The sequence below is a fragment of the Fringilla coelebs genome (genome assembly GCF_963513975.1).
Source record: "Fringilla coelebs genome assembly, chromosome: 1".
NCBI lineage: Eukaryota > Metazoa > Chordata > Aves > Passeriformes > Fringillidae > Fringilla > Fringilla coelebs.
In genome coordinates, this window is record NC_140028.1 from 31,512,382 (window position 1) to 31,527,886 (window position 15,505).

The 15,505-nt window shown below is 37.4% G+C and overlaps 1 protein-coding gene across 1 annotated transcript in view; it reads right to left on the reverse strand.

Annotated features, from left to right (window-relative positions):
• Positions 1-15,505, reverse strand: part of ZFHX4 (zinc finger homeobox 4) — a gene marked incomplete at both ends in the record, with an annotated part of 122,931 nt that overhangs the window by 14,836 nt on the left and 92,590 nt on the right. Inside the window, 3 exons of the mRNA XM_084215236.1 lie at positions 1,212-1,412; positions 1,557-1,702; positions 7,905-8,021. Of these exons, the coding sequence (XP_084071362.1) occupies positions 1,212-1,412; positions 1,557-1,702; positions 7,905-8,021 (464 nt within the window). The remainder of the gene's footprint in view (positions 1-1,211; positions 1,413-1,556; positions 1,703-7,904; positions 8,022-15,505) is intronic.

Consider the following 15,505-nt stretch of genomic DNA (forward strand, 5'->3'; position numbering starts at 1 on the left):
ACTAATGATTTTGAGTTTACTTGGTAGGGAAGGTATTTTAAAAAATTTTGTAGAGAACCGTAAATGTCCCAGAGGAAAAAAAATTGCTATTAATAGTATTTACTTTTTTGTCAGATGGCTCAGTTATGGACAGAGTATATTAGTGTTAGCAATGATGACAATTTAAATTATGAAGATTATGTTTTACAATCTTTTCCCTGGGAAACACTGGGGTTTTTTCCCCTCTCAGAAACACTGGGACAATTCCCCAGCACCTGATAAGGAATGATTTCAAAATTGTTTCATTATCAGCGTAGAGGGAATCAGGAAGAACTTGAGAAGAAAAATAGTGCTGCTCAATAAGGAGGGGCAGATTTTCATATTTTCCCATTTTCCTAAAAGGGTCCGTAAAAGTTAAATTTCTACTGCATTTTCCTTTCAGCAGGCCAAAATGACAAGGTCTGTCAGAGCTATAATTAGTAGAAAACCAAGGAAAAGAAATTTCCAAAGTGAGTATTTGCTCCTCAGCTCTAAGCATAAGGAACTTTAGGCCATTGGTCAAGAAGTCTCAATTCTTTCTAATGTTTCTACCACTTTAGTTGGGAATGAGGTGGTGGGTTTTCAACCACACCCTATATAAATGAAGGAGTCATCTATGGATACAGAAGTAAATACTTAAGAGTTGGATCATTGAGATTTTCAAGTACATTTCCATCTAAGAAGGCAAGAAAACCAGAGCCAGTTTGTCTTAGGAGGTCTCTTTCCTAACTGAATTTATGCTGTAATAACAAATAAGTACAAGACCTGATTGTGTTTTCACAGACATTGTTTTGAATGGATGTCTGAACTGCTGTTTTACAGTGAATTTCATGTACTGTACAGTAGAGCTATACACAGGAATCCTATGTTTGGGAACTATATTCTTCAGGGAGTTCCTATTACTTTACAAACAGAAGTCACAATACCTCTGAGACCTGGATATTATTAGACCAAATTTTCAGGTATGCACTTAGAGATATGGACTGGCTTAACTTTTCCAAGATTAATGCCAGTGAGGAACCAAAGGCTTTTTCCCAAGGGACAGCAGTCACTGGATGAGCTGACAAGAAAACCTAAGAGCCCTAACCCACTCCTCTCCCCAGGCTTTCTGAACACTATGTCACAACAAACACATTGCCCACAAGGCCCAAGTATGTTTGTGTAGCATGTGCATCAGTATTTGGAGCACTTACTGTCATGAGAAGTTTCTCCACACAGTCAGGGGACACACTGTGCAGATGGGTCAAATGAAGCTGGAGATGCATTTTGTTGCTGAGGACATCTTGGCAGAGGGGGCAGCAGATAACAGGTTGCATTGAATGCTGTGACAGGACATGCATCTGGATACGATTTGGGTCCCTACCATTGTAGTTACAATAAGGACATTGATAGAACTGAAAAAAAATCAAGTTAAGATGCAGGCTATTAGTCAATGTGCTTTTTATAACTTGCTGATATAGCTATTTTAACAGCATATCATCTCTGTTTCATTCTTGAGTTATTTGAAAAAGAGTTCTAGAATGCAATTAAATTGTTACATTTCCTTTTACCTGCTCATGACAAAATTTATTGTCCTCTGGAGGCTTTGATTTTTTAGCTGCACCATCCTCTTCTTTTGCCAGAAGAAGCTGCTGTGCCCCTACCACAGTGTTCACTTTTGGTTCCTTCTCTGGCGTGACTATTCCTGTTTTGAAAACATAATTTTTGAGAGCATGTTTTAAACTTAAAAATATCCTGGTTTACAAAGAGGCTCGGACTTCAAAGGCCTGTATTGTCTTTGAGGGTCTTTTTTTTTTTGCTTGCTTGTTTTTTAAACACTGAGAAAAAATAAAGATGAATAAAACAAGTCTGGTAAGCACAAAGGTGAAAATACACTTTTATTCTTGATACTCTATAAATACATTTAAAAATGGACTCATCTCTAATGTTTAGATAACCCTAGGTTGCCTTTAAAGATTAATCAATAATGTTCTTTCTTTAGCAGCTCAGTATGAATTTGTCTATTACATTAAAACAATCAGCTTTTGCTTAAAAAGCCTGTTTTCCAAATAATTAATTTGCTGCTGTTTAATTATCCTCTCTCTTTTCTAAACTGTCTGAGCAATATGATTATTGTGCTATTTTGATAACTCCTGCCTGGTTACTATTCTGAAGCTAAATATAGCGAGCCTTTAAAAGAAATACTGTGGAGAATAGGATTTCAGAGCTAACTTAATATTAATTATATACAAAGATCAGTCATTTGGGACTGCTTTAGATGTTTACACTGTGAATTTTTATAGTCTGGCATTTGTGATCAAAACCAGAATATAATTGTTTACTATAGATAGTTGTACTATTAAGTATTAAATACTATATTTAATATTATGCCTGAGCTAGCTGTGTAATGCGGCCCAGTCTTGCACACATCAAAGAAAAGAGTGCAATTCTAATTTCCCAGTCCATCAGAAAATTCTTTCCAGCGTCAATTTGCCAGATAATCTCTTCTGCTAGGCTGGATATTACAAGAGCATTGGGTAGGCATGTCACATACATCTCACGACAAACACAAAACCTCATTTACCAACCATTCCAATCTCATCATAGTGCGGCATCATCTGACCTTTTTTCTGCTGTTTATTATGAGTATTTCTAATTTTAACTTTCAATTTTCACCATCTTCCAGTCAATTTGCAACTAAATTATTTCCAGGGTGAGGACACTATCACTGGACACTGGGTGCAAATACATCTTGAAATGCAATGAAGCTAAACCATTGATTGCTATCAGACCCAACGTAAATATATAGTCCAGGGGTAATCTGATTGTATGCTGTGCATGAAGATTTATCTTGATTTTTTTCAATCCACATAAGGTTCATATAAATGAACAAATTGCACCTCATTGCACAATAACCTATTAATTTAAAAATAAGGTCATGGACATTTTGGCAACAAAGTAAACAAGAACAAAGAAAACACAAACTCAAGAACTTTTTATTATCATTATTTTCATATAGACTTTGTGCAATGTTTGATCTTACAAAGACAACATTAAAGAGAAGCAAAATAAGAGAACAGTTATCAAGGTAAACACCAAATCCTCATGGTAAAATAATGACTAATTGAAAACTGAATCATACAGGGACATTTTCTGAAGGGCACTTAAAAAAAACCAAAAACAACAAACATAAAACACGTTTTATGACTTACACCTTAATGGTGATTTCCCCACACATTGACTTTCATTCCTAAGTTGTTAATTATTTCTTTTGATGTAATTTAGGCCAGTAATTTTTGCATGTTTTTACTCAAATTAAAGCTTATTCCTGCCGTATTTCCCTATTTATACATTCATCAAATCATCATCCTATGTTTATCATCTGAACAGGCCCCTTTTTGGAGCCCCCTGAATTTTTGCATTCTCAGGAACAGATCTTGGAGGCCTCTTTTAGACTGCTCAGTCACTGTTGGGCCAACAACCCAAAGGGTTGTTGTTAAGCTCTGCTTAATGGTAAAATCTAAGTGATGAAATCACATAAGGCACCATTTTATTACTCACTTTATTTTATGGCTATTAATAGAGTACTCCCTGGCTTATCTGTATTTACATATAATTTAAGTATCCTAACTGTGAGAATTATGGGAAGTAAAAGAGTGTCATGCTGTATTAAGAGAGAAAGGTTGTTGCTTGGGATTTAGAAAAACAGATTCAAATTATTAACCTCTTTTTATTTCCACTGTCAAAAACATCTCTACTGTTTCTTACTTCACAATATGTCACTTTTAAAATTTCATTTTAAAGACAAATGGGCCAGAATCTCAGTTGATGTAAACGGACATTGTTATGCTGGAAGCTGAATTTAAAAACAAAATGGAAAAACGCTGCCTTCTCGTCCCCTCATCACACTAGATTGTTTTCAACTGGTTGTTAAAGAAATTACAAACCAAGTTCTCCTTCAAAATTTACTTGTGAAAATGCATCTGGCTGTGTTTTGGCACTGCTAGTGAAATTTATCTTGAAGTGCACTCTGTGTGTGCCTGGGCACACACAAGGTTAATATTACACATCATCTTCCACCACAGGATGGAATAACTTAATTACTTCAAAGGGCCTATAATAATCATGAAACACATAGTTCTTGTTTCTATAAAAACAAGGGGGGTTTTTTGGTTAAATTTCTTTTGCGGTTAATATAATAAAACAGTGGAGTTATAAAACACTGTGCTGGGGTCAATAAATGCATAACAAAGCACAGCTTTTTACAATGTTTACTATGATATTTATATAAACTGTCAAAGTTTACAGAGGCTTTGTTGTTTTTGTTGTCGTTTGGCTCTGGATTCATTCAACCTCAAGCACTCTTACTTCTTACATGGCTGAAGTTGCATCTGGCCAATAGTAATGTAACTGAGTCTGGGACTTATGATGAGCTTTAAAGAAAAGAAAAAGGGTGGTTGATTTTGCCCTCTGGCATAGGGGAGTCACTTGCCCCTGCACATGGAGAAGACCAGAGTCCCCAAGCCACAGTGAACATGACAAAAGCAGAGTTCAACCTTTTTATCCAATGGTCCAGCTACTAGCACTGAGTTCCTTGTCTCGCTCTATTATCGCTCTGCTTTACACGTTCAATTCACGTTTTTAGGGAGCTTTGGTAGAAAAGCTGTAAACACCTATGGTCTTCTAGAAAGAGTATCAAAGGAGGAGGGAAAGAGAAGAGAAAATCTTCTGGTCTTGAGCATACTGTGTGCACTCTTTTCACAGCTACACGTTCCACTGCCATGCCATTCCTACCAGGCAGTTGTAGGAAAAGACTAAATCCAGTTGTTATCCATGCTTTAAATTCTAACTTTTTATTCTTGAGACACATTATTTGTAGGTTTTTTTTTTGAAATTGTGAAACACATCAGAAATTCTTTTTATAATATAAAATACCCATCTTATTTTAGATTAATAATGCAATTTCAATACATTTAGCTCAAAAAGTAAGTTTAATTATAAGTAAGTGCCATGAAATAGACTAGGCAATGATTGCCTGTCAGTATCAGAATTATTTAACTTGTGTAGGATTGCTAATATAAAAATGACACAATTCACTGAAATTCAGATGTCATCACCTTTGCAGTATATGTTGACGCCCCAAAATAAAAATATTTCTGTGACAAATAAGAAGGGGAAAGTTAATAAAGTACATATACTAGTGAGAAAAAAATAAACAGGAAAAGCTGTGATAAAACCACTATTTTCTTATTTATAAATCTTTGTATTTGATAAAGATTGCATAATTTAAGACTTCTGACACATCAGATGATGTTATTCAGACTCAAAATAATTCTAAAATTATAATTACTGGTAGAGTATTCTTTCTAATTAGAGTAGAATGAAAGGATAATTTTCATTGCAATAATGAAGGTTAATTTCCATCCTTCCTCATGTTTACTACCTTATTAAAAAGTGCTCCCCTTAGCCATGGCAGAGACATATTACATTTTCAATGCAAATGTATTAATCTGGATAAATTCCATATTAATTCTTGCACTGCATAGAGCTGTAATTTGGATTATAATTAATCTAAAGTGGCACTAGATTTAAATGACAATATAAATGAGGCATTAGTAGGCTTTTCTATTCTGAATGAATATTCAACAAATATAACTTGCATATTGCCAAGTCGCATTTTGAAAGCTCTTCTCCTTGAGATAAGGTAAGCAACGCAGCACAACAGCTTACACAAACACACTGTTACTAAATACATGTTAATCCTTTCTTGTCTAATAGATTCTATGCTAAAGAAGGGTCACACCACTTTCCTGTCTAACTTGTTAGTATTGTGATTAATTTATTGGTTTTCCTGAGATTTCTTTGGCAAGACTTGCAACACTCAATTCATGAGAAAGCCCAAATTAACATTCAATTATACAGAAGCAGTTATGCAGTCATTAGAAATACTTGTCAGCTCAGTGAAAATTAAGAGGATGGTCGGAATGTTACTTTTGTAGAATTAATTTAGATTAGGAAAATAAAATTTTCCAAAAGATTCAGGATTTTACAGTACAAACTATTTTCTGCAAAGCACAAAGGCAATCATGTATTTCAGCCCTTGTTTTTATATGAATCTTACTGCGAAGTTATTTGTGTAATTGCTGGCACGGGAATGCAGAACAATTATGCTGTTTTTTTGTAGTGCACCCAGTAGGCATCTGGATATAGGTTTGTCCTAATTAAACTTGGCCCTTATGAGTGGCTAATCCTGATGGAATTTTGAGAATTCCCCTTCAGTATTTTTTTTTCTAGATTCCATTTTCTTCTTCTTTTCTATTTTTTTTTTTTTTTTGGACAGAGCTTTAATACCATATTCTTTCCTAAACAACTATAAATGGACCAGCCTAAGAAAAAGAGAGGGTTGCTAAATTCCCTGAAGTTGTTCATATTGTGCCCTAGATGAAGTGTATAGTAGGAAATGCAGGCTGGAAGTGGCTGTCACCCGTCTCCTGGGGAGTGTCCAGGCCAGCCCCTGAGGAGCCTGCACAGAAGGACTTGTGACAGCCTGGGAGCATGGCTTTACTGCACTGCAGACGGTTCTGACCAAGTCAGAGAGCCAGCCAAGGGGAATATATATTTTAAACCACAACACAGCTTCTTGCTCAACATCATCCTTGTCATCATCAGCCTTGCCTCAGTCTCTTGATCTCAAAAAATAAAGTGACTGAAGAGCAGACGAGGTTGTAAACTGTGGTGGGTACTGACCTTAGCCCGTCAACAAGCAAACTTAAAGGAAGCTTTAATCTTTAAGTCAGTCTTCTGAACTGACTTGGCACAGAAAGGGCCATCTATAATTTTTTTTGGAAATAAATTCAAAAATGTTAAATATGTAAAGAGCAAATTGCAGTATGGGTGAATTTGGGTGTAAAGGAACTGAGATGTAAAATGATGTTTTTTCTACAACTATATGTCTTTATGGATAACACAACCTCCTTTGTATGCTGCTGTCATCAGCATACAAGGAAAAGATATATGACTACCTGAAACTAATAGGCTTCAACCTGTTTCAGCACTTCTTCTGCTTCAGTGAATCCAACATAATGTAACTAGGTATAGCGTGCGGCAAAAGTAGCCAATGTAATATTCATTGTGACCATAGATTTCCATCTCATACATAAAAAGCATGGGTGAAGTCACATATTTGCCAAATCAAACACAGAAAAAGCCTTGGGTATCTACACCAGATGCTGGCCCTAGGTTTGTTTGTGCACAAGTAAATGTCATGACATAGAGGTTTTGTTTTCAAAGACAGTAGCTTTCATTACTGGGCTTTGTCTATTCCAGGAGATCAAAATTACCCAACCCATAATCCGTTTTCAATGATATTTCCTCTTTCTTAGGCTGAATCATCTGTAAACTTTTTCACTGGATTTTGTGTATTTTTTTGTAAATGCCTCAAATAAATGCCCAGGAAGAGGCCAGATTCTTGGGAGTAACTAATCTGTGAGCAAGAGCAAAAAATAATAACAAAAAAACCCCCACATTCTTTGGGTTAAAAGGGGGGCAAAACCTGATTGAAGAAAAAATTCAAGTGGTACCTAATCCTATGCTTATGAAAAATTAATATGCCATCAGAGGAATCACAAGTACAGCAAAGATTAATGAAAGGCGCTTAAAAAATTACAAGCACACAAACTGATTTGATTAAAAAATAATCTCACTGGTCGTCCTGTAATATTCTTCAACTTATCCGCATCTATCCTGTCAGATGGTTATGATTAAAAATAGGTCAATGGGAGGCTACTGATAGAAATCACATGCAAAATGCACATGCAATGAATAGTAGTGGGAATGTCCAGACAGTTTAAAATGAAAGAGCATTTCATAAGTTAAAAAAGGGGGAAAACAAAATTCTAGCATCTTACCAGAGTCTTTACTAGATTTTTTGCCTTCACTATTGTCTCTCTCACTTGAGTCTTTATCATCAGCCACAGCCACTGACGTACTTTTAGCAGACCCTTCTGTGTCTTCACCTTGTTCTTCTGTGGACAAACACAGAAAAGACCTCAGGAAAGGAACTCAGTGACCAGTTAACAGCAGTTAAAAAATATGTCCTGTAATAAGAACAGCTCAAACAGAAGGTGGCAAAATAGGGGGGAAGAAGGGTCAGGGGGAAAAAAGGGAAAGAACAGTACTTTAAAGAGGTTGGATACTATTTCTAAATCATTTGCAATATTTCAAAATCTGACTGTGTCTTTACAAGAGTACCTGCTTTCCCCCAGTGTGGCAGATTTAAAGCCTGTCATTTCATATTTTTTGTCTAGAAATGATTTGTGTTAAAATACATGCACATGCATGCACACACACGCATACACACACACACATACACCCCCCACAGGCTGGAACAAAAGCAAGCACATGTAAAAATGCATCTTGGAGCCAAAAAAAAAAAAAAAAAAAAAAGGGAGGTCGCAAATATAAATCCTATTAGTGCAGCAGTATCCCGCTAATTGCAGTAAGTAAGTATTAGGTATTAGGTACTGTATTAAATATAAACCTCTGGCTTTGCGGGAGAAGTCTCAAATTTTGTCTCCAGGGGGAGCCATTCAGGATAAATGATGCAACTTGGTGTACGGCTTCTGAGGAAGCAGCATTACCCACACCTCACTTACGTGTTCACACCAGCTAGATTACATGGAAATCTTCACAGTAACTCAAGCCCATTTAATTATTCGGTAAATCTTAGCTATGCTGCTACTGGTGGATTAATCTGTTTATGCAGTTAGCTTCTATGCTGGGGCTGTGTAGCACTAATCCGTGAAAGGCCCACTGTTCCTTTTCATCCTGTGATCATTTGTCTCTCACTGTGCTGATGTCACATTTTAATGAATTTTTAGCAATCTGAGTAATGCCAGATAACCAGACTTGCAACTCCCTACAGCACAGCATGCTGTTTTCATTGCAGCACACACACACACACACACACACAAAAATAAAAATCATATTTCCCTGTTCAGGTAGGAATTATATAAATTAGGAGGTGAACATAAAATGGGATTCGAAGCACCAGGCCGCTCGATTTCATAAAATCTTTAATGACCATATAAATTAACCCTGGAAAGGCAAAAGGTCACAGACACACATTTGCATACACTCTTCTATTCACTTTTGATAAGCAGAGCTTTTATGCAGGGAACATGATACAATTAACCCTTCAGGAACCATACAAAATGCAGCTACCGACATTTTAAGTGTCAAGCATTAACTGAAAATTACACACTGCATAAAATTTTCATTGTAAATGCTATAGTGATTGAAAGGGGAAATAGTGGCCCTCTTCGCACCCCATGTTTTATTAATAACATTCTGACAGCCGAATGAAATATCCTCTGTCATATGTAGCAGCTGAGCACAAAAAAATTGCTGCCTATTGCCTTACTGCCAGCCATACACTGAAACCCTATGCCTAGGCAAACAGCCCCTCAGATCGATGTGGCAAATCTATCTGATTCTCAACTCTCTGCAAAACCTTTTGTAAATCGTAAGAGAAAAACACAGCTGCAATTTTGGAAACCAACCTTCTTCCCCAACCAAAAAAAAAAAAAAAAGAAAAAAAATAAATCCTGACCACAGATCAATGTGTTTTGCATAGACATGGAAATACAATAGGTTAGGACTAAGCATGTGTGTCCACTTTCTGGAACAATGCAGGGAGAAAGATGGTCCCTTCTTTTAAAAATAATTGCATAAAAAAAATTTCCATGCGAATGAGAAGCCCACTCATGCTGTGTGAGCACTCTCGTCCCTGCAGCCCCCCGCCTCCTCCCACGCTGACAGCTAATCGCACATGGCAGGGATCCCCGCGCAGCCGGAGCGCGGCGGGGCCGCCGGGGTGCCGGGCAGCGCGCCTCGGGATGCTGCGTGGCTCGGGATGCTGCGCGGCTCGGGATGCTGCGCGCCTCGGGATGCTGCGCGCCTCGGGATGCTGCGCGCCTCGGGATGCTGCGCGCCTCGGGATGCTGCGCGCCTCTGATCCCGCCTGGCAAGGGCTGCGCCAGCGCCGAGCGCGCACACGCCAGGCTCCCGTCCAGGGTCGGGCCCCGCGGCCTCACGGAGCCGATGGCAATCCCTTTTCGACCCATCCTTGGGAATGGACGCATTGCTTCTTTTACTAGATTTACTGGCCCAATCCCCCTGGGCTGGAAAATGAAGTGTCAAAGTGCTACTGAGTGTCCTTATCTTGAGGGGACATAAAATTGTAAGGGCTATCGTGGCACACATTAATAAAACATTGTGTGCGTGTCAGGCAAAGAGAAAGAAAATTATGAAGGTACTAAAAGAAAAGCTACAGTATCATCTGGGTCTCATCAGACAATTTTTGCAGGGTGCTCTCCTGTTTTTCTGGTATGTGTTTTAAGTGTGAGAGAAATTCCCAGACATGTTCTCCTATACATCATCGTGGTGTCTGACCTCAGCCTGACCCTGGCAACAGTTTGAGAAATCTGAATGTGAACAAAGACTCTGTGTCAGCAGCAGGGAGAGATTGCGGGATAGACTTTCCCCATCAACTTAATCGCAAACAGCAGTTCTGAGGCCATAACTTTACAGGGCTGCACCAAGCCACAAACACATAACCTTTAGAGGTGAAACTGCCCCTTGCTCCCCACCCCCCCCTTCTGTGATTTTTCTCAGTCTTGTGGTGCTCCCTTTGATGTAGCAAGGCAATTAGCTGTAATGTTCAAGTACTGCAGACCTGTTTTATGGTTTGGAAGGTGAGAGCTGTTTATTACAGGTAGGCTCCTGGGGGCCATAAAGGCTTTGCAAATTTTTAATCATGCAAAAAACTAATCAAAATGTAACTTATACACACCATAAAAATTAATATCATTATTATGCATGGTATAAATTGCCTGCCTTGGCTTTCAATGGCACTCCCTCCTAGAAAATACATTTGGCATTCATTTCAGAAATATGTATGGCATTCACTTCAGAAGTAAATTTCATAGACAGAAATGATAATACAACTTCTCCTATTTTCCTTCAAAATTACGGAAAGGTTGTCTGAGACTCTCACTGTCACGACATATATCAAAGGGACAAGATGGAAATAAAACAGCTCTAACTTAAAAGCAGTTAGCAAATTACAAAAAATCCTGAAGACCGTTTGTCAGAACAGATATTGAGGAAATGTAACTATCAAAGACATTACATTCCTACACCAGAATGCAACAAATATGTTTTTTAGCAACATTTTTGTTCTTACTACATGGGCCAACCAACAGAAATACCACACAGAAATAAAAATCGGATGGCCCCTACTCAGTGATACAAAATTATGAATTATTATGTATCAACAAAACACAGCACAATTGAGCTACAGATTGCAGAGTTAAGTTCCACCATTCTGTTTTAAATTTACAAGAGTCCTGCCTATATACACTTACAAATGTCAGCTTTGAAAATGAATAGAGCACCCGATTCAAATGCACTTTAATGGCTTTAATAACACTTACTATTGCAATATGATATTTTATTCACACCTGTTTTTATTTTGTCCAAATGTTGAAAATTTCTTTTGATGTTGGATGTCTTGAATTTAGCCATTATCAACCTTTTGCCTCACAATTGACTTAGAATTAAACATAAAAATTAGGTTAGTAGCATTCTGCACTCAAACTGTGAAATAAGGAAAAATGAAAAATTCTTGTGGCAGAGGTAACATTAATCAGTTGATATTGTATATTCCATATTTTATGTCACATACTTTAGTATGTCAATCTACACACAGGTCTAATTCTGTACGGATTTTATGAAGTAAGACCCTCGTGATTTTCCTCAGTCCAAAGAAGACAAGATGTGTGAAGATTTCAATTGCAAAATCCAGGCCTCAACCAAAGCTTATTAGCAGGTACCAGCAAAAAAATTAGATAAATATTCATACATACGTTAGAAAAGCCCGACTTTTGGAGGTGTGATTTAAGGAACAGATACACACACCACAAACAAGGGAGGGTATGCAGAAATGCATAAACTTTTAAAAATGAAATAATTATTAGTAAAACACGACCTGGGCAAGTAGAAACAATCCTCTCACCTTTAATTTAAATGCATTGTTATTATCACAGGGGCAATCACCTTTCCCTGTGTTTTATCAGAGAAGTTTCCCTACTGATGAGCAGCACTGGGAATCTGTTCTCTAGTCTGTTTTAAAAAAAACAGGGGTTGATTTTGGTTCATTTGGGGTTTTTTACATCATTGATATATCAATTAACAGCCAGTAGTTCCTGTTTTGGTCCTGGATTATTTTGTTGTTGTTATTGTTGTTGGTATCCCTTTTGCCCTCTACAAATTGCAAGTAATTTCCTAAATAAGGATGATCTACTGGTTGTGGGTGAGTAATTGTGGTTATGAGAGAGAAAACAAGATTAAGCAAGTGTTTGTGGCTGAGGGCCGGATGGATGGGGAACAAATAAATCAATCGACTAAAGTAGTAAGCAAATAAATATGAAATGAGAGAGAGAGATTTTAAAAAATAATTGTGTTTTTTTACTGAATATGTTCAATAAGTAGCTGAATCTAAGGTACCAATAAGTGTTCAGCACAGGTGTATCCTAGGTTCAACCAGTAGAGTGAATGGCTTATTAACCATGCAGATGAGAAGGTAACCACTAGTAAAGGATAATAGGAGGGTTTAGATTGGAGGGATGGACAGAGAGCAGATAATGGAGGGAAAGGAGAAACAATGGAAAACAAAGAAAAACCCACAGGCTATGCAAAAGAAGTAAAAGTTAAATAAAAGCAGGGCTTGGATTGACTTCTGGGCTATCCTAATCATACTACTTTGCTGATAAACTCTTCCTTACTTCTGCATTGTCATTTATTCACCCAAATATTCCAGAAAGTATTTGTTCTATATTCTGGCTGGCCTTGCAGAGGATAACTGAGGAATAGGATGCCTCACTCATTCAGGATCTTGACTGCATCCTCTAGTGGTCATATTTCATCTTCAAACAGGATTTCTAATTTCTCCTTTAGGGACTCGGGGTGAATAAAGGCACCAACCCGTTAATAACTGTTTCTAATCACTGTGTTATATTCAGAACTAAAGCTTTTAGAAAGCTGAACTTCCCACAAACAAGCCTATAATTAAGTGATGATCATCATATTGACCAGAAAGTGCTAACTGGCAGTTACTATCAAATTGTATCATTTTGTTTTGTGGTGCATCATTTGAATTTTTATGGCAGCCTAATGCTTCTCATTGAAATGTATTGCTGTGCCAGGGGAGGCCGACTGCAAAGCTGGCTGGACAGAGCGTGCTGTGGTGGCTCCTTCCCAAAGAGTGTCACAAATCACACCCACTTTATCCACCCACTCCACCCAGCAGCCTGGACTCCCCACTTGCCACACTCAGCCTCACCCCTCTGGCTGCTGGAGGGAGGCAGCTCTCATCTACCCTGCTTGGTTTTACTTCTTAGCTTCTGAAGGCAGAAAACATTCACCATCACCGGCTAATCTGCCCAGCGCTTCATTATTTCCTAATCTAGTTCGTTCTAAGTTTTTAATTTTTTTTTTTTTAAACTGCAGTCTACTTCCAGCTGCTGGAAAAGGAATGTTCTCCCCAGAAGTTTGGAGGGGTGGGGTGTCCTTTCCAGTCCGGCTGCTGTGCAAGCTCTCCCTCCCTCTCGTTGCTGCCTGGGATTGTCTGCTTTCTACTCTCCCTCCCGTAGTCTCAGAGCAAATCATTAAAAAGAATAACATTTTACTCTGGTAATAGTGCAAATGTGGAAAAGAATTGTTGGTAAACTTATGCTGAGCCATACTGATTTATCAGAAAATAGGAAAATTTGTGGTTTGTATTTTTGTTGTTTTATTTCTACATTAATATTTTATCAAATATTTTGCAAGGAGCGAAAGAAGCATATGCTGACAAAACCATTAACAGAGAATGTCAGCTATTCAGAATGAAACTCAGAAATGCTTTCCAGATGTGATTGGAGATGTACAGTTAATCATTTATTATGCAGAAAGGGATACTTTTCTTACTTGGCCATCTCTAGAAAGGCATTGAAGCATGAAACTATATTGAGAATAGTCTAACTTTTCCAACTGATCATTACTTTTCTTTTGGCTGCCATTATGGTTCATAGAAAATGCTGTTTCCCCCATCAGCATAAAGCATGAAGAGCATTACCATTGTCTGACTTGAAGACTAATACATTTCCATCAAGGTTATGTAGAAAAGAAAATTAAACCTCATTGTTAATTCTTATTCAACATGCTGGATATATCCTGCCTAATTTCAGGCATTACTCTAAGTTTATTCTCTGTGGAGGGAGACACAGATAACTTAAGGGCACAACTCTGACTTTATATAGGTGAATTGCTAATTGCTTCCTGATTGTAGAAGGATTTTAAAATGAAGTTTAGTGTTTGGAATGCAGACTTTTCACCTGGACACTGCTGCTAAACACTGGAAGTTATGTGGGTGAACCTAAGCCTGACCTAAAGCTCAGGAAGTCAAGGAGGGTTTTCTCATAACATTCACCAGGGTCTTGGATGTTCATTTCAAGCCAGTGGGTGAAAAAAATCAAAATACTGGATCTTCACAGTATTATTCACTTTACTTTACTTTTTATATTTTGTTGTTCAATCTGTGTGTTCAATGTCCCTTCATACATAAACACTTCTACTGTCCCTAATTTCTAGCATTTTTTCCTACATAAGCAGAGTTTTCAATACATCATGTAAGTGGTGAGATTGAGTCTCCCAATCACAGTTTCCAGAAAAATCCTTTCCGAGTTTATTTACAAAGAAATCACATTGTTAATTAAGAACTCATTTAAAATGTCATTTAAATGATGTGTTTTATTTGTGACTCAGTTTGGGGGTTTCTCTCTGAAATACACTGTAAAATCCTTTTTATTTACCTTGCAGACTTTCTTTCTGAATTATTCACCTCTTTTTGGCTCACTAACAGTATGTCTCTGAAATTATCTGTAAAGAATTCTGTTAGTGCATATATTTCTTCTTTGTCTTTTGAGAATACTAGAGTAAAAGAATTTATTTTCTTTGCCATCTCCTGATCATTTTGGAATGACTATTCTCTGGTGGTCTAGCAGACCTAATGACTCCTGCAGGCTTTCTATTTCTGAGATACTTTAACAATTCCTGTTTAGCTTTTCTAGGTACCTCCACATATTTTGTCCTCACAGCCAATCTCTACATCCAGATTTATTAACATCTCTTTGGTTTTATTTCCACTTTTAAGGATATTTTTTCTGACCTGAATAAATTCTTGTCATATATCTTGTAAGGTAGCTAACTACAGCCTTCCCATTTAAATATTCCTCTTTCTTGATGCTACATGTCACAGACAGAAGTAGGTGATATATTTATACTGAAAAGCATTTTTCCTGAACAAAAACACTTTCTGAATTTTTAAAAAATTATCTTTACGGAATTATTTGTTGGAGAATTGAGGTGAGAGGGTAGTTGGTTTGTTGGTTTTCTACAATTACCTGAC